Source organism: Pongo pygmaeus, chromosome 2 (assembly GCF_028885625.2).
Source record: "Pongo pygmaeus isolate AG05252 chromosome 2, NHGRI_mPonPyg2-v2.0_pri, whole genome shotgun sequence".
Taxonomy (NCBI): domain Eukaryota; kingdom Metazoa; phylum Chordata; class Mammalia; order Primates; family Hominidae; genus Pongo; species Pongo pygmaeus.
Genome location: NC_085930.1, coordinates 165452271 through 165471983, shown reverse-complemented (window position 1 = coordinate 165471983; position 19713 = coordinate 165452271). Strand labels below are relative to the sequence as shown.

The window sequence follows — 19713 nt, the reverse complement described above, 5'->3', positions numbered from 1 at the left end:
CAAAACTCTATAGGTCTAGTTGAAACAAAATAAAATAGTAGTAACTTGTATCAGACATATATTAAATATTGCCTTCATCAATGAGATCATGAGTTTCTTAAAAGCAAGAGTCCCGTTTTCTTCTTCCTACAGAGGTGGCCTATTGTGTAGTGAAAAGAGCCCACGCCTTGGAGACCCACACCGCAGGTCTACGACCCTCAGGCTCTTCATCTGCAATGGCGGTAATGATGCGCACGTCATAAGATTCTTCAAAGTATTTAATGAAATAAAGGATGTGTAAAGGAGAAGGCATTTTACATGAGTTAGCTATACCTTTCTCTTCTTTCTTCTTCAATGTACTCAGTCCTGGGTACGCACAGAAGGCACTAATGGCGTGGGGCCAGAAGAACTTTTAATTTTGGAATTCTGAAGAACTAAGAACTCGTGAGTCTGTCAGCACCTCTGAAGTGGAATATCAATAAAGTTTTGTTAATTTTTTTTAAAGCACCGACTAAACTACAAATCCCTTCTCTCTCCTCCAGGTAGGCGGGTCACGTGGCTTGTCAGGAATCCGGAAGTCTGGCCCGCTCGCCCAATCACGCCCGGAAGCCTATCCAGCAGCGCCAGGCTGGCCAATCCTGGGGACGCTTGCTCTTGGCCAAAGCGGGTCCCGCCTCCGCGCGCCGCGCTGACGGGTCGTTAGCGGATACGGCGGCCGCAGGGGCGGAGTCAGGGTCCTTTGCCCGCCTTGGCGGCCGGCTCTACGTTCCCTGTTCTCGCCTCCTGCTCCGCCATGGCTCCCAAAGGCAGCTGCAAACAGCAGTCTGAGGAGGACCTGCTCCTGCAGGATTTCAGCCGCAATCTCTCGGCCAAGTCCTCCGCGCTCTTCTTCGGGAACGCGTTCATCGTGTCTGCCATCCCCATCTGTGAGTGCTGGGAGCGAGGCGGGTTAGGCAGGCCGCGGGCTGGTCGGGCTGGGCGGGGACGTGGCAGGACCCGGCGAGCAGTCAAGGCGCGGGTGCCGGCCGGGGGTCGGCAATCTCTTCAGCTCTCCTGAGCTCGGGGAGGCACTGAGCCTCTTCTTTGGGCACAGTGTTGTCGCCTGGGATTGTCCTGTGAAGCACTCGGGGAGGTCACTTGTTAAAAGTACGCACGTTCCCGAGCTCCACCCCGGGAGAAGGTGGTTAACTAGTTCTGGGGTGGCGGCCCCAAATCTGTATTTAAACAGACAAACTCAAGCATACTGCCTGTGCCCTTTTCCATACAACTGTTGCCTGCCGTTACGAAATTTTAAACTTATTACTTATTTTGCATAAATTAATTAGGTGAGAAACCCATGAAGTAACCCACTGAATTATAAGTGCATCTTTACGTGAGCTACTTCACACCACTGCATAATTTTCCTGGTTTTTGCAAAAAGAGAGAGGTTGAAGTGCCAGGGGTTGGCGATCTACCTTGTTTAGACTTTTTAATAATCCTACTGGATCAATTCTAGAATTCTCACTTGGTTGGGAAACTGCAGACTTGGACAAGGTCGTTTTTAGTAGAGCTCAAGGTTCCAGAATTCCTGTCTTTTGCTGCACTGTTGTTGGGCATTTAAAACTAAATGTATTTTTCTCTTTTGTCCATATACAACCCAGCGTGCAATTAACGTGATGTGAAGCCATATGATGGCTCACTAATTCGACATAGCACTGCTTGGAGTTCTGATAACAGCCACATCAGCAAGGAAACTATGGTTTGGGACTGCAAATGGCATTTTGGAATGGCCTGTATTTCGCATGCTAGTACCCTGATGAATGAAATTTGAAGTCTGACTTGTGATTACGTTGAGCCAGAGTTTGTTCTCATTTTAGAAGCAGAAATCTCATCTGGACTAGTAATAGGAAGGTGATGTTTTTCAAATGTTCTGAACTGGAAAGCTTGAGACTGTACTGTTACTGGTTATCTCACTTCTGAAGATCCTCAGATACTATTGGATTGCATAACTAATAACCTGGTATTTTACCAGGCTTAGCTATAATTAATTTCGCAGGCTTTTGTTACGGGGTTGTAATGTTTTGTTTCTTTTTATACTCTTCCCTCCTTTATTTTAATTCAGGGTTATACTGGCGAATATGGCATATGGATCTTATTCAGTCTGCTGTTTTGTATAGTGTGATGACCCTAGTAAGCACATATTTGGTAGCCTTTGCATACAAGAATGTGAAATTTGTTCTCAAGCACAAGTAAGTATGTTTTTCAAGTGAAAGTACGTACTACATGTTGTATTTTTATATGTCTTCTTAAAGATCATTTGTGTGTGTTGGTTTTAATAAGCATTAATTTGAGATATCTATGTATTAATAAACATATTTTGGGGGAAAGGAACATTGATGCTAGGAAGAATTATTAACCAACTGAAGTAGGGACAATGATCATTCTGACACGGCTACAGAAGTAGATTTTGAGGGTGGAATTAGAACACTTAAGCACTGGCCTTAATATGAGGTTCATCAGAGAAACAAACCCACCAAGTAAATTAACATTTCAGAAGCTAAATGTAATTCTTTATGGAGAGAATTGTTCTGGGCTCTTGACGTACTATTTTTGGAAGTTAAAGAAATGATCTTTTTGTCATTATTGTTTTTTGAGACAAGGTCTAGTTCTTGCCCCGGCTGCAGTGCAGTGGCATGATTATGGTTCACTGCAGCCTCAACCTTCCCAGGCTCAAGGAATCCTCCCACCTCAGCCTCCCAAGTAGCTGGGCCTACAGGTGCAGGCTACCGTGCCCAGCTAATTTTTTTGTAGAGACAGGCCATGTTAACCAGGCTGGTCTTTTTATTTTATTGCTTTTTTTTTTTTTTTAACTCTGTCATTTTCAATGCTAATTACATTTGTTTTCATACAAGTGTATAAAATGTAAAGGATTAACATATTCTAAGATCACACATATTGTAAAATACAGCTTTTAGAGAAGAAAACTCAAGCCTCACCACAATAAACTTATACCTTAATTATAAGCAATTAAATATTCTAGTTTCATAGAGGTTAAAATGCAGGATCATCTAGACTTAGGAAAGATGGTAACATTTATTATTTCTCAGTGTCATGGTCCTCATTGTCTCATTGGAAGTGGTATAAATTGTTTAATTGACGCCCTTTGATGTTGCTTTCATGTAAACCGTGATATTTGGGTAGGGATAGCAGGATTATTTCCCTCCTTCGTTGATAGGGTCATCTAGGTGCTGTATTGCTTTGGAAGTAATTTCTTAAAAGGCAATTGGAATTTCACTGAGACTTGAAGTGCGAACATACTTTGTATATGCATTATCTTTTCATCCACAGTTCTCACTCTAGTTTGGACACTGTTTTTACTTGTATTGCTGTAACAACCTCCATCTGGTCTTTTAAAACAAGTTTAGGGCCCACCCTGCCATGCACTATATGAAGCACATTACCCTATGTAATCCTTATAGCATCCATATGAGGTGCAGGTATTTTCCTTGTTTTATCCAGTGAAGAGTATGTATTTCTCCTTGTGTGACATCATTTTTATCATGTCATTCTCATAACAACTCATCATGGCTTTTTTTTTTTTTTTTTTTTTTGAGACTCTGTTGCCCAAGTTAGAGTGCAGTGGCCTAATCTTGGCTTACTGCAACCTCTGCCTCCTGGGCTCAAGTGATCCTCCCACATCAGCCTCCCAAATAGCTGGGACTACAGGCACGCACTACTACCACGCCTGGCTAATTTTTGTATATTTTGTAGAGATTGAGTTTTGCCATGTTGCCCAGGCTGGTCTTGAACTTCTGGGCTCAAGTGATCCGTCTGCCTTGGTCTCCCAAAGTGCTAGGATTACAGGCGTGAGCTGCCGCGTCCAGCCATGGCCTGTTTTTTTAAATGTATTAAAGCCAAATTCTTCTAGACCCCTGGAATGCAAGTCATCTGCTTCCTTCCTATGAGTCTGGCCTCATCTTTCAGAATTAGGCTTTAACCCTTCTGACTCAGCCCTCACATCATCCTTTGAATATGTCTTGTGCCCTCCCCCATTTAGGATTAACTTACTTCCTTTCCATTCTTACCTGTGTTTTATTTCGAGACCTAGGAATCTTTTCCAGAGAAATCCTTCATGATTTTGATCATTCCTTTGCTTTGTTGTCCCTGTGTTAGATTCTTTCGGGGAATGAGGAATAGAAACATGTTGAGATGATCTCAGTTAACAGGGATTTATTTTAAGAAATGGCCCACAGTGGCCTCAGTGGCTGAAGTGGCCTTAGCAGTTTCCTCCCTATTGTTCTGGACACAAAGGAACTCAGGTTTCGTGGCTGCTGTTCTGATGGACCAGCAGAGAAATTGGGTTATCTTTGTTACCTTTCTGCTTGGCAGCCCCTCAACCAGCTGCTATTCCAGGATTCAGCTCATGTGCGCCTCCACTGTATGGGACTGTTTCTTGTGAGGCATGGCCATCTGTGCATCGGGAAGCCCTCACAAGTGGGCATCTTGTATGACCCATCCTTTGTAATACTCTCGGAACTCAGTCCCTTTGAGACTCGTCATTTTTTACTTATTCTTCATATCATTTTTCATTCATCTCTTTAGAATCAAAGTCATGTTCTTTTTATCTTTTCATTTCTACTTTAGGCTTCTTGAAGACACCCGCCATATTTTATACTCCTTAAAACAGTTAATGGTACATTTAGTTCAGTAAAATTTCTATGACTTACTGACTTAATAGACTCAGAATGTTTTTTTTTTTTTTTAAGTCATAGTTTTGGCTTTATATTAAATATGGTGCTGACTTTGAAACTCCTACAGATTTGCAAGATGGTTAAGGTTCAAAGATCCAGCAAGATGGTGAGTGTGGGTAGCTGTTGGCAGTAGAAGGAAGATGGCTTCAGAGTTGACAGTCTGGGTTCCAGTGCCAGGTCTGCCACTCTTAAATGTATGGCCGTGGGCATAATTTTACCTATGTAGACTTCAGATTCCTCAGCTATAAATTGGGGATGCTAGTGGAATTTCAGAGGGTGGTGAGGATTCATTATGATCATACATGTTAAGCATAGAGTCTGGCACATAATAAATATTTATGTGCAGGGTTGAAGAGGCTGGGGCTAAGAGAGCCCTTAGAAATTGTTTTTGTTTTCGTGGCATAATTTAAACCATGTTTGCAAAGATGTTTTTATTTTAAGAAATCAGGTAGTGTCTTTTTATTTTTTATTTTGTAAGTGTTCTGAAATACTGATGTGAAAGAGTAAAGGAAGAAAAATACAATTGATTTTATGGGTTATCTTAGTTGACTAAGTGCTAGGTCACTAGCGTGACCTCTGTTTTGTTTTAGAGTGTTCAGCACTGAGTGAGGTTTATTTTCTGAGAGCTCTAAGACAGAGGGGAGGGCTTCCTCCTCTTGAGTTGCAGTAAACCTGCAGTGTGGTTGTTATGCCCCTGGTAGGTGAGGATAAAATTCTAGACCTAGAAGAGAAATTGCTTAGTTATCTGGTGTAATGTCTTCATGAGGATTTGTCATGTGGACAATCGGTTGACTGTTCGTCCTAAAGACACATAGTGACAACCAACTCTTTTGAAAATGCAGTAGTTTATTCCTAACACCTTGATAGTTGGGGTGTGTGTATGTATTTTTTATATTAAGCTAAGAAAGGTTTCTGCAGTAAACTGTGTCCATTTCTTTTCAGTTGGTCTTTTGTAGAAAAAAAAGTTGTCTGATGTTAATTAAGTTCAAGAAACACATTTATTTATTTTTAATTTTTCTTATTTTTCCTGTTCTCACAATCTGTTCTCATGAAGAAACATATTTAGTGCCTGGTCTGCTAAAGAGGTTCAGAGAGAAAAATCTCTGCCTTTGGAGCTGAGTGTATCTGAAATGCAAGAAGCATATGAAAAAAGATAGTTTTTATATAATGAAATGAATCAAATGAAGTTGGATCTTCAGAGTAAAAAGTTCATTTTAGTGTCCTAAAGTGTCTCTTAAAAAGACAGCTGTCTGCCCCCTTAGCAGCCTTTTTCTTTAGGTTTCAGAATTGATTTCCTCTTAATTGTGTGTGTTTTGTTTTGTTTTGTTTTGTTTTTATAACTGTTTTTTCCTCTTTCCAGTTACCAATTTGTATGGGGTAACAATGTTTAAAAAGTAACTTTGTAAACCTTTTAAAAAATGCATTATTTGAAACTGACTAAACGTTTTCTTTTTATTAATAACAATGTCAATTCTAACTCAGTTCTTGAGTGAGAGCCAAAGATGGAGACAGGTAAAAAGATAGGTAAAATCAGTTGCAATTTGTGCTTAACTTGTATCCCAGACACCCTTGTAGTTGAAGAAAGATTGAAAACTTCTGCCTTGAATGACCTGGGGCTTTCTGTCCATCACACCCAGCTTAAATTGTCCTTTGGAGTAAAGTTAAAATAATTACTTTTAAGATATTACAGCTATTATTTCCACTTTGTTTAAGCCTAGTTTTCGCTCCTGTTATGTACTTGGAATTGAAATAATACATCATTTACTAATGCCTTATGAAATTTATTTGTTGAACAGTTAGATGATAGGTTAAAACAAAATGTAGTTAAAATGATTCTTAACTAAATTGTGTTAATAGCATTTGACTTTATTAGCCACATTAATTCCTAAACTGTGGAAAATTCTTATTTTTAAGGGGAAATCAAAACACATCACTAATAAACCACACCTTGGACATTTCTCGAACTTCTCTTTTGGCTAGTGCAGTGTAATAAACTTGGAACTTTCTGCTCAGCTTCTTTTCTTGAAATGTGAAATATCATTCTGTTGCCAGTACGAAATATGAGTACGGTGTGTTTCTGAGAGAGTGTCATGTTCATCTCTGTAGCATATGGAAACTTTTTCTTTTTTTCTTTTTCTTCCAGAGTAGCACAGAAGAGGGAGGATGCTGTTTCCAAAGAAGTGACTCGAAAACTTTCTGAAGCTGATAATAGAAAGATGTCTCGGAAGGAGAAAGATGAAAGGTTTGACTCCTGTTTAAAGTATGGCCATCATAAAAGGGGGTACTTTGAAGAAATTTTTTTGATTTTTGCTTAAAGAATGTGGATTTTGGAATTGTCTAAGGTAAATTTTGAAATTGTAGTAGTAGTAGTAATGGAAATAGTAATAGCTGACTTTTAGAGTTTTTATTACAATCAGATACTTTTTATCTGTGCTGTACAATAGTTGATTTATTCTTCTAAAGAGCCCTGTGAAGTAGGTACTATTTTTATCTCCTTTTTATACCTGAGGCAACAAAGGTACAGAAAGCTTGGGTAACTTGCCCAGGGTCCTGAATTAGTACATGGTAGATCCATGATAAGAACACAGGCAGTCTGACTTGAGAGCTTGTGCTTGTAACTGTCTGCTGGAATTGAGGAGGCAACAGAGCTTTGTACAGAGCGGGCTTTGTCTGTTAATAGGTGCACAACCTTGAACATATCGCCTAACCCCTCTGGGTCTGAAGGGTTTATGTGTTAGCATGTCTATGTGGTGGTATTTCTGTTCCTGAGCTTCCCGAGGGATATCCAGTAATTAGTTATCTGTATTGGTTGGGAAAAAGAAAATAACTGGGGTTTTCTCCTGTTGCCCAATTCTGTGCCACATTTGTTAGCCCCTAGTCCCAATTTTTTCTGCCAGCTGCTCTTAGAAGGCTTATTGGACAATCTTAACGTCTGAGTAGCAGAAGTCCCTGAGTAAACTTGTGCTGAAGAATTGCCACATAGTTTAATAGTTGTGAGTCTGCTTGTTTTCATGGATCTTTTGTTTCAGTATCAAGAAGGTGCTTTGTTGGAACATATTTTTTACCCCACTTTGCTCCAGAAAGACTTCGTGTGAAGTTCCAGTGTTAAAGTGTATATATTTTCTGTATTTAATATGGTTTTCTTAAAATGCATATAAAACAAGTAACACACTTTTAAAGGACCAGAAACCATTTAAAAGGAAGAAAAGGTGGATGAGCAAGTACCGTAGAGTTAGTTACAGCAACTGAGCACTGAACTTAGTTGTGGGTTTCCAGGTGTCAGGGGAAGCATCTGAGGTCACATAGCTTTCATTGTCTGACGAGAAGCAGCATGCACGTCCTTCTGAAAAGAAACTTTCCTGGCACTGGATCTTGGAAATACTTTATCAAGTGGATCCTTATTTAAGGGACACTGAGTAACTTATTGAACAATGTCTTCTATAGTGGTTTTGGAAAGGTACCAAAACATTATTAAAATGATTATCTCCTATGGCTCCTTTATAAAACTGAAGGCACAGTATTATGACAATGGAGGCCTTTCTGCATGGAGCAGCTTTAATGAGGTCGGGCTGCATAGCTTTCCAATTGCTTATTTTTTGCATAGGGATCAAGGTTAGAGAATCTAGATCACTGTTTTAGAAAAAACTTTTTGTTGAATTTTTCATTACAATGGTGTTTCTTAAACTAGGGTATGCATAGTTACCTAAATTTCAAAATGTTTGGTACAGCCTTTAAAGGTTTTCAGTGATTAATTATGTCAGGGAGAGTAAATGGGTTTCCTCTGCCCACTGCAGTCTTGGACAGATTTGGTCTGGCACTTGTTCTTGATCCTGGGTTATGTCTCAGAATCTTTCTCAGTTTAATGTTCAGGTAGTCACTGCTAGTGAATCAGTTTAAATTGGGAATGAAACCTTTGCCATTTGCTGGATTAGGTATTTCAAAGTCGGGTGAGGTGGAGGTTTCATGGATATATATATAAGTGCAGAGTGTCAGAACATTATAAAATTTCTCTTCATTGGTAGAAATTTGGCTGTTTTTATTTCCACCATAAAAGCCATATGCTATACAGTTTGTACTGTATTGATTGACCTTGATAACTGGGACCAGAGCCTCTCATTAAGATCTAGCTTGTTTCTCTCTGAAAGAATTCCAGGAGATTTGATGTAAGGAGAAGGCTTATCAGCATTTCTTTGCTTAGATGTGTATCTCTCAAAGCTCTGTCTACATTTGTTTGGAATATATACTCCATGCCGCTTAAAAGTACTTTAAAATATTCATTTATCCAAGGATGGAAATAAGCAGAGGAGAATGTGAGATTCATTAACATTCATTCCAGAGTGCTAGTGTGGTTTCTTCATGATTTACAGGTGATCTATCGTTTAACAGTTGCTTGGTCTCAACTTTTCTCTTGTAGGAAGCTCTTCCTGAAAACATCCTTAAGATATTGGGAAGTGCTCTTCCAAATCAGGTTTCCTACTAGGAAGAAAATGTCTTCTACTAGGCAGAACCGTTGGCAATGAGGGCATTTGGGGTTCCTAAATTTAAAACAGAAACAAAAAAAACAGGATATGGGTGGACTCAGAAAAAGTTCTAAAGGCTGTCAGGCAGTCCTGACTTTATACACTGATGTAACTAACACGTGCTCATATTGGGATCTAGGGAAATCTAAAGGATTGGGCCACTTCTTTCATTAAAACTTTTTTGAAAATAGTTCTTGTATTAGTCCATTTTCACAGCGCTATAAAGATACTACCAGAGACTGGGTAATTTACAAAGAAAAGTTTAATTGACTCACAGTTCTGCATGACTGGGGATACCTCAAAAAAACTTACAATCATGGTGGAAGGTGAAGAAGCAAGTGTCTTCTACACAAGGTGGCAGGAGAGTGAGTGAGCGCAGGGGAAACTGCCATTTTTAAACCATCAGATTTTGTGACAACTCCCTCACTGTCATGAGAATGGCATGGGGGAAACCGCACCCGTGATCCAGTCACCTCCCACCAGTTCCCTCCCTCAACATGTGGGGATTACAATTCAAGATGAGATTTGGGTGGGGACACAGAGCCAAACCATATCACTTCTTATTTAGGGCTTGACAGAAAAGAAGTTAAGGAGAAGCACTGTGATGCAAGTGAGATAATTTTATCATCTAGAGTAAGGTCAGGCTAATAACCTACGTAAGCAACCTGCCTTCACTGGGTCTCATGCCAGAGTCTGAAAAATGGAGGCAGTTGTCCTGAGTGTTCATTCTAGTGTTAAACCATGTTGAGACTATGCATCTTACTAGGCTGGTCTCATTGATCAGTGTTAGAATGATATGTTTCCTGGAACTCCAACTCATGTTTTTTAAAAATTTACATTTAAACTTCTATGAAATTAGAAGGTGTTTTTTAGTTGATGGCTGCACTTAATGTAATGTCCTTCCCTTTCTCCAAACTTACAGTAAATGGAAGAGTTATTAAGTTGATGGTGTCTGTAGAATTGAGGAAATATGGCATCTGTTAGAGACTACAGATTTCTTAAGATGAGCATAAGATGTTAATTAGCCTTCATTTAGCTCCTTTCCAGCAACACTTGTTGTCTTTGAATTAGTATACTTAATGAATAAAATGTGTCAGTTACCAATGACTTACTTAAAGTGATGTCCTTAGGGTTGAAGGGATGTGTCATCTGACTCCAGAGTAGGTTTATCTTTTTGGGAGATGAAGTGTCTACAATAGTGGCCTTCAACCTTTTTGATAATGACCTACAGTAAAAAATATGTATTTTACCTTTTGACCAAATAAACTCACACGTGGACATATGCACATGTTTCATAAAACAATAATTATCCTACTCTGTGCAATGTGCTGCTGATGTTTTTCTGTTCTTTCCTATTTCATTTTTTTAAAATGCTGGTCTCAACCCACTCAATTAATTTCTGTGGGCATTCGATCCACTTGATTGAGTTCACATCCCACTAATGGGTCACAACCTACACTTTTAAAAACTGCTTTACAAAGTTAATTAACCAACAAGAATGAAGGCTCCCTTATTCACAGGCATCCTATAACTTCCTTTTGCCTGTGTGAAGGGGTAAAAGAAAAGATGGATGAAATACTAATAAATTAATAAGATAAACTATTAGAACAAGTAAAATAGAATAAAAAGTAGAAGGATTTTACAGGCATTAAAAAGTCCTCCTAATGACTAAGCGCTTTTTTTTGTTTGAATCAATAAAGATGGCTAACAATAGCCTACTTCTGTGAGACCACAGGTAATTTTTGTCACTGGGATTGTCTTCTGAAGGTGTGATATTGAAGTCTGAAATCCGTAGGCTATAGAAAGCCTCAAGCCCAAGGTATAGCCAAGGAAACTCCACAGGCTGCTAATCATGGAGTCTGAGTTTTAGGTAAGGGCCAAGAGAAAGATATTTGACTTAGCTGCTGATGAAACCGTGCCGGTTGCCATTAATGAGTCCTTTCTTCCATAACCCTGGTTGCCTGGGAAAAATGGTAACATAACCAGCATGATGTTTTCTTCACTATCATAGAGTGACATATTTTTTTTCAGTGGAAGAAAGAGGACAATTCTGACTAAATTTAATATTACAAAGATATTCTTACCCTAGAACACTCAAGGAAAAACTTGTTTTATGATGAACTAGAGCCATATGGTACTTAAAGTTTTTTTAAAATCATATTTATAAGCTTGTTTGACTTGTTTCTGTGTCTCTAGAATCTTGTGGAAGAAGAATGAAGTTGCTGATTATGAAGCTACAACATTTTCCATCTTCTATAACAACACTCTGTTCCTGGTCGTGGTCATTGTTGCTTCCTTCTTCATATTGAAGAACTTCAACCCCACAGTGTATCCTTTTCAAGGTTGATTATCTTTTTTAGAAGTCAAGAAACAGTAGTTTTTGGTTTTGACTTGTCTGGATATTTTAGTGGAAAGAAAAACTGCTCTGGGAGTCAGTCCATTAAATAGTGCTGACTTTAGATAACTTTCTGGACATTTAAAATAACAGCTACTGGTTTAAGATTCTTTTAAGTTTATGAATTATGACTGTATGATAAAGTATTACAAAGTAGTCTATGAGAATATGTGTCCTTGCCTCCTTAAAAAAAAGCTCCAAAGAGCCAAAGCAAACCTGTCATTTTTGATAGCTTCTGAAATAATAAGCCCCTGTATCTGTTATTTTTGGGCTCTGGGGGTTGGGTGGATGGCCAATGCAGTTAAATAGGTTCATTCCAGTGTATCTTAATCGTGTTTCAAGCTGCTGTTGAGTTGAGCTTTTGGGCAAGAATCAGTCTTCTCTTATTAATTTATTAAAGGTGTTATCCAGGAATGTGCAGCCAAGATTTTAACAATTGGTGATTATGATGTAATAAAATATCAGATACCCTGCAACGTGTACCTTCTGGGAATGCTGGAGTGGTTTGCTGAAAATTGTACAGTTCTGAGGCTGGGAGTAGCTTCGAACTTTTAGAACCTCCTTGCTGTTGCAAGCCAACTGCAGCAAAACACTGATTCGAAGGGAAGACTTATTTTTCCATTGCTCTTAGGGGGAGAAAAGGAAAACAAATCTCTTTTCTCTCCATGTTCTTTGATCAGCTCTTTTCGTGAAGGTTAAATGGAATTCAGATTATTCTTTGTGATCATGTGTTCTGGGTTTCTGCCTTAAGTGTTTTTTTTAAATTGGAACACATTTCCTGTGAATTTTTTCCATTTTTTTTTTGGTCTTCTGTCTTGCAAATTGTGTTTGCAGACAATGGGGCTGCACATCATTATGATTACACCAAGTGTCAGGAAGGAAGCAGTACATTCCAAAGAGATGGGCTCTTTATTTTCTCGAAAAACTAATTTGGAGTTACTCATTTTTCCATAACATTAAATTTCTTACAGGAACTACATTTTGTCCATAAGTGCTTCATCAGGACTCATCGCCCTCCTGTCTACTGGCTCCAAATAGACCATGTTAGCTTCACCCCCTGGCTGTGTGTCTATGGGTGGCCTGTGGTATATGGAAAAGTAGCAGGGTGGTCAGGGTGGGAGACACAAGATGTTTTTATAGTCTAGAGCCTTTAAAAAACCCAGCAGAATGTAATTCAGTATTCGTTTATTGGCTGTTTTTGACAGATTGTTGAAATTAAATGAGTTGAAAGGGAAACTCAGAGTACCAGGACGTTTATTAAAAGGAAAAAAATGTCTTGCAATGTGCTGTAATCACAAGAGGAGAAAATAACTTGTTTCCTTGATCTGTCAGAGGTCACAGTAACCTGGGCCGAGCTGTTATTATTTATTATATAATAGTAGTAGGAAGTTAATAACTGGTTCTCTGTGTTCCAAGCACAATATTACAACTTCTTTTGAACCATAAATATCAGAATGAATCCTCTTCCCAGGGGATTGAACAGAAGCTTAATGTTTACAAGTGTTTGAATTTGTGATCTGAAATAACACAAAATTAAAAACATGATTTCTCCAATTTTCCAACTTGAGGAAGAGAAACTTGTGGAAAAGTTCTGTTTTTTTTTTTCTTTAAAGGAGGGCAGCCAAGGTAGTAACCTAAAAATAGTGCCCAGGCATATGAGAGTTGTCCTACGAGGTTAAAGAACACACTGTTCCGCTGTATGGCTTTGGCCCTGAGTGGCCAGGGAGGTCAACTTGACCCTGCCATGTTGGTTTGACTTACTAAGACACAGGAATCATTGTTTTCCTTGACCAGGGTCTCACACCCTGGAGGAATGTTAAGTAAGAGAAAGAACCTCTTTCCTGAATATTGACATGTAAAAGACCAAAGTAATTTTTCTGAACTTCTGCAATTCTGAGAACTCTCCAAGGAATTTACAGTGATTTTAGTGCTTGTCAGCATTTTTCCATGAGGACTTTCATACATTTGACTCTTTAGTTCACAGGTTCCCATTGATTGTGAGCAAAATATTTATCTCTTTAGCCCTTGGGGATCCAGCTGAGAGCAATCTCTTGCATTTTTTTACCCGTGTATGTACAGATATCATTTCTTGTGTATGCCATGACTTGAAAAAGTTTGGGAAGCTCTTTAGCAATATCAGCTAAAAGGATATGAAATCACAGGTGATAGCAGTTGTCATTCAGTAATTTCCTACAAGCAGCACCCCAAAGGAAATATAGTCCTAATCTTTAGTATCCACTTCTAAATTTAATGTGAATTTCATACATGTTATTAGTTGTTTTCTTTATAATTTTATAAAAATTATTCATCAGGAGTTTAACTTCCACTTCCATGCTATCAGATGTGTTGGGCTTCATCCAAGAACTTGGAAGAGAAACAGGCAGGAATGCATTTGCATAATGACCCAGATCATCATTTTCTGCAACTGAGAATTATATTTCATCATTGCTTCTAGAAGTCTGCAATTCTTTACTTTTCTTTGATGCATTATTATCTAGGTGCCATCACTGGATAATGTGGAGTGACTAGAGAAGTCACATTCATTGCAAGGTACAGTTAAGGTAACACTTAAGAGGTTTATTATTTTTAAAAAACTTTTCTTGAACTTCTGGTCAACATGGTGAAACCCTGTCTCTACTAAAAATACAAAAATTAGCCAGGCGTGGTGGTGGGCACCTGTAATCTCAGCTACTCGGGAGGCTGAAGCAGGAGAACTGCCTGAACCCAGGAGGCAGAGGTTGCAGGGAGTCGAGATCGTGCCACTGCCTGGGTGGCAAGGGTGAGACTCCATCTCAAAAAAGAAACAAACCCAAAAAGTTTTCTTTACTGTTGATTTAAAAAAAAAAAAAAAAAAAAAAAAAAAAGCCAGACCGTAGTTTGACTGGTGGCATGGAATTTGTGTATCAAATAAATGCATTTGCTTATTTGACAAACCATCAGTGTCTACTATTTGTTACCAGAGTTGAGCCACTATCTTTTAAAATTGCTGGTGAAAACTTGCCACTAGATGGCAGTGCCTGTATAGATGGGGAAAAAATCGCCACCATTCTTGGTGTAATACAGTGTAGCTTAGATGAGGTGGTGAAATAGGGGTATCAGCCAAATATTCCTAATATAGTTTCTCTTGAATTAATAAACTGAAGATTTGTAGGAAAATGAGTGAGCAAAATGTGTTTACTGCTGTGAATTTTTCCTATAGCACTCTGTTTTTAATCTTGATGTTTTCCAACTTTCCGTACTAATAGATACATTTCTGTGCATAAGATTATAAGGCATATACTCACAGTTCAGTAGTTTTCGTTAAGGATTTACTGTGTGAGTACTCTACTGTGAAGAATTGCAGAACTTTTTCCCCTCTACTCTCATCTAAAAGTTCTGTGCGGCACACAGAGATGTGACCTACTCAGTCTGACTTAGTAAAACCATGCTGTAGAATTTTTGTCTTAAAAAGACCACATACCCAGCACCCATGAAATAAAAGATTCATCTGTAATTGAGATTCAAAGTGATTAAATTCCTTTGTTCATACTCATAAATAGCACTAAAGTGTTACAACATTTTCATTTACCTATTTTTAGTTCCTTCATTTTAACTTAATAAAAATCTTGGATTGATATTCTTAAGCAATAAAAGTTTACTGGTTGTCCTATTTGGCATATTATTGAAACTTGGAAAGGATAATTTGAAACAAGGTTTGAAGTTAACTGAAATATGGAGATTGAATTTATACTCAATTCTTGTGAAAAGTCTTGCTTAATAAGTATGATTAAACTTTGCTTTTTAAAATTTGTATTTTCCCTATACTTTATAAGAATCCTATGATGAAGTACATAATCTTTATTATATTATTTTACATTAACCATCTTTTTTTTTTTTTTCCAAATTGTTTTATTTTTTATTTTACTTTAAGTTCTGGGATACATGTGCTGACCGTGCAGGTTTGGTACATAGGTATACATGTAACCATCATTTTAATAGCTCACACATGTAAATGCACATCTTTGTAGTTACGATCAAATGTATGTGAGGCAGTGAAAGGCATTGCGCAGTTACAGTAAAGGGCAGACATCAGGCCTCTGCCAGTATGTACCTGTTGTGCTTTCCTGCCTGCCCTCTTTCTTTGTTTTCAGTGTGCATGCCAGTCACTGCTGCTTCTGGAGACAGGGTGGAAGGATACATGTATGTGTACATTTATGGAGAAAACCAATTTATAGATGTATCTATTAGAGCTCTAAGGGATTCTCTTTCACGTCCTTGGGACTCCCAAGCAGAGGAATTAATAGATTAGGAGGGTCTTTTGGGCGGCTGGTTTAAATTTTCAGGGAGATAGAGGTTAACTTCTCATTGGCCTTCATGAATTTTCAATATATCTTTTCGCTGACTTATCCCTGTTTGATTTCTGAGTTTGGACTAATACTTAAGTTTTTTAACTTCAACATTCTCACAAACAACTTCTGCATAAAACTTTAAAGATTAAAAAAATCTACCTAAAGGAGCACTGAACTAGAACACAAAATACTTGGGTTCTAGGCCTGGTTCTGCCATCAACTAGCAGTGTGTGAGTGAGTTTGGGCAAGTTTTTTCATCTATCCAGGCCTGCTTTGCTCATTTGTCAAAGAGGGATGGCTTTGCAGATGGCTAAGTTTCCTTCAGGCTCTGACATCTGCCTCATGACTTTGGCACTCTCTTCATGAAGATGAAGTGACAGTTCTTAGAGTGGGAAGCCAGACACAGGGTTTCTAGTTTGCCTGAGATTTCCATATAGGGATGGCTGGTACCCAGGTTACCTTTTGGAATGATAGATTCTCTGCCAGGAAATTCTTTTCAGAAGAGAAAAGAAAATTAATTAAGAGTGCGTGGAATTTTTTTTTAAGGACATAACTGTGAAATACATTAGTATATTTACCATGACAGATTTGCATATAAAAAAATTGGCTCTTCCCACAGCTAAGCCATAATATTTATATTTGGTTTTGATTTCCAAGTTTTTAAAAGTGAATTTGTGAAGCCTTAACCTTAGTGCAGAGTGTTCTAAAACCCAGTGAGAAATGATATCTTCAGTAGTTAATCATCTCCATTGATAGAAAATGTTTGGATTGCAATTTAACTCTCAGACTGACTTTTGATCACTACTATTTCTGTTGAGTATTCAGTGCAGCTTAGCTGCCAATATAATTTTTATTTAGATGATTATTGCCTATTTTATGGCCACATACATTTTACATGTGTGTTTTACATATATGGAAAATATACATAAGCCTTACAGTGAAAGATCAGATAAAATCTATTGTGAGATTGAATGCACAAAATGCTTTTATTACTCTAAGCAAGTAAATCAAATCACATTTCCCATTAGCACCTCAGCTCCTCTATACATACAGCAGTTTGCTGGATTGAGTACACAATGAACAACTGAAAAAAATGATCAATTTCCATCATTCTGATACTCGGGCAAAAAATTCAAACTCTCTGTTAGAATACAGGTACTAGTAATCAAAAAGAAAATGTCTTGATGTCGCCCACTAGCATTTTCAGATTTAGAATTTAACCATGAAGTACATATCTAGAAATAATGACAGAAAATCGCATTTTAAAATAATATTACAGTTCTTCTGTAAACCTCAGAATGATTTCTGTGTGGGGAACTTGCTGACCAGAAAATTAAATTAGGATTTTGTACATCCTCAGATATCCAAATAGAGTTAAAGGGCCACTCCCACACCACCCCCTTCAAAAAAAAAAAAAAAAAAAAGCATGTTTTCTCTCTTTTTACAGATATTGACACAGTATATTCTCACAATTTTTCTCAAGTGGGATATTAATTAATTAGGGTAAGTAAGTAGCCAATAGTGGCAGGGCTAGATATACCTCAGATTTTGAGTGCAAAAGGGTAAGCCCCATTAATCCATGCAAAGAACTTTCATGCATATAGTTTAGTGCATATAATATGATTATCGAACCAGAAGTTCTTTAACATTTTGCTTTTCACTAGGCAAGTTAATTTACCCAGCATATTCTGAATAGTGACATAGCATTTTCCACAAAGCCAGTGGTTGACTTTCATGTTAACAACGCCTCAAAAATACCAAACATTATATTGTAAAATCCCAGTGCTAATTAAACAATGAACATTTGCCTTTCTAGGTATTTTACAGGTTTACTTAAAAAACTGAGCATATGTATGTTTACTTGTAAAGCTCAAATATTTAAACTTGCAGTTGTGCCTACAAGCAGTTGAAAGTATAAAGCAAGTTTTAATAAAATGTAGTAAAAAATGAACACCTAATTGCAGATACATTGCATTTGCTTCGAAGCTAAGTTTCCATAGCAGTGTAGCCCTCTCTTTTATAAATCAGCTGCAGTGTCACTAAAGATTGGGGTATTCATCCTTTTACTGTCTCTACTTGTAAGTGGACATAACATTAGAATCTTAATAGACATTCTGGATAAGTTGTACAAGGCCATTCTTGGGGCCAACCAACAGTAAATATTTGAAAGGTAATAAAGCAAATACCTAGAAATTTTTGTTTTATTGAATAACAAATGGAACAAAACTTGTTAGTATGAATGTGAAAATAGAAAAAAATATATAAAATTCTTTCTGCTTATTCTTCCAAGCAAGACTTTTGAGTGAAGATACTGTTTTTTTTTAGTGAGATATATTTTTAATAACTATTTACTTAACAGTAATCTATTTCCTAAGAAAAATCTCTCAATTCCTTTCCTTCACTGAATTTAGTCTATCTAGTCTGTTTCTTATGCAACTCACATTGCATCTGTGGATTTTGTTCTTTTGAAAAAATATATCTGTACAGCCTTCTTTGAGTTACCAAATGCCTGAAGGTAGTACATCACCCCCGGCCCCCATATTCTTCCCATTGCATAAGCATGAGGTGTATACAGCAATGCAAGAATAGGTGACTCCAGTCCAAGATAAGAAAATAGAATGGATTTTCTTGGTTGTGAGTTTTCAGATGTGCACAGTGGTAGCGACAGCAGACACCTCAAAGAATCCAGGGAGGGACACTAGAGGTTGAGCAGCAAGCTGCTAAGTGATTCAAAAGACTGGTTAGTAACACCTTTCTGTACTGGGCACAGGCCGCTATTGTAACCATGCAGCTTCTGTGGTTCATGCATTGCTTTATGATCTATAGTCCTTCTTGCTGTAGGGCTTGTTGCGCAATATGTTATCAATCTCATTTACCACATGTGATGTCATCTTTGGGAGAACCTGAGAGCAGGAGGAGAAGTACAAAGGATATTGTTAGCAGTGTTGATCATTCGGTTTCTTGTGCTCTATATTTAGCAAAGTAATCTAGAATCATTTATCTTCATAAACCACAGCTGAAATATAAGCCCCCCTCACAGACACCATCACATTATAAGCTCCTTGAGGTCAGGGGCCTTGTTGATTGACTGCATAAATGAAGGCATAAAGGCATAAGTGAAGGCTCATAGGAATATAGAGCAGCTCTATCCAATAGAAATATAATGGAAGGCAAGGCATAAAGGCATAAGTGAAGGCTCAGAAATATAGAGCAGCTCTGTCCAATAGAAATATAATGCAAGCCACATTTGTAATTTTAAATTTTCTATTAGATACCTTAAAAAGAACAGTGAAATTAATACATGTTTTTACTCCATTATGTCCAAAACATTATTTCAACATGTAATTAATATAGAAAAGATACTTGACAGTTGTTTTTGGTACTAAGTCACATCTTGTGAACATGTTACACTTAAAGCACATCTCTGTTTGGACTCACCATCTTTCCCGCATACAGTAGCCACATGTGGCTAGAACTATAGTAGTACACAGCACAGGTCTAGAGACTAAGGAGAGATTTATTCTGACTGGTGGTCTTAACCCTGGTGAAGGATGGCTGGGGTTTAACAGGCATCCCAGGTAGATGGAATAGCACGGAAAAGTGAACTGGAGTGATAATATACAGGATTGTTGTAGGTGTGGGGATGGTAAGAACAGGATACAGATGGTAAGAACGGGATAAGAGTGTGGAAAGCCTTGAATGCCATTATATGGAGTCCCCACTTTAGGCAGTGGGGAACCTGTCAGGACTTCTGATCTAGG

The 19713-nt window shown here is 38.0% G+C and overlaps 2 protein-coding genes across 5 annotated transcripts in view; one reads left to right on the top strand and one right to left on the bottom strand.

The window, feature by feature from the left end:
* Positions 1-552: 552 nt before the first annotated feature.
* Positions 553-14560, top strand: SSR3 (signal sequence receptor subunit 3). 2 transcript variants are annotated; one of them, XM_054480679.2, is made up of 5 exons: positions 553-905; positions 2081-2207; positions 6853-6951; positions 11426-11557; positions 12596-14560. In XM_054480679.2, exons 1-5 carry the CDS (start codon positions 773-775, stop codon positions 12660-12662), a joined length of 558 nt encoding a protein of 185 aa, XP_054336654.1. In that variant the 5' UTR covers positions 553-772; the 3' UTR covers positions 12663-14560. The 2 variants fall into 2 exon arrangements, with proteins under 2 accessions (XP_054336654.1, XP_054336653.1); XM_054480678.2 differs by having other exon boundaries at positions 667-905; positions 6853-6990; positions 12596-12860.
* Positions 14464-19713, bottom strand: part of KCNAB1 (potassium voltage-gated channel subfamily A regulatory beta subunit 1) — a 487064-nt gene continuing 481814 nt past the window's right edge. For all 3 annotated transcript variants that reach the window (XM_054480674.2, XM_054480675.2, XM_054480676.2), the window contains one exon: positions 14464-18855. In XM_054480674.2, the coding sequence (XP_054336649.1) occupies positions 18766-18855 (90 nt within the window). In that variant the 3' untranslated portion in view covers positions 14464-18765. The remainder of the gene's footprint in view (positions 18856-19713) is intronic.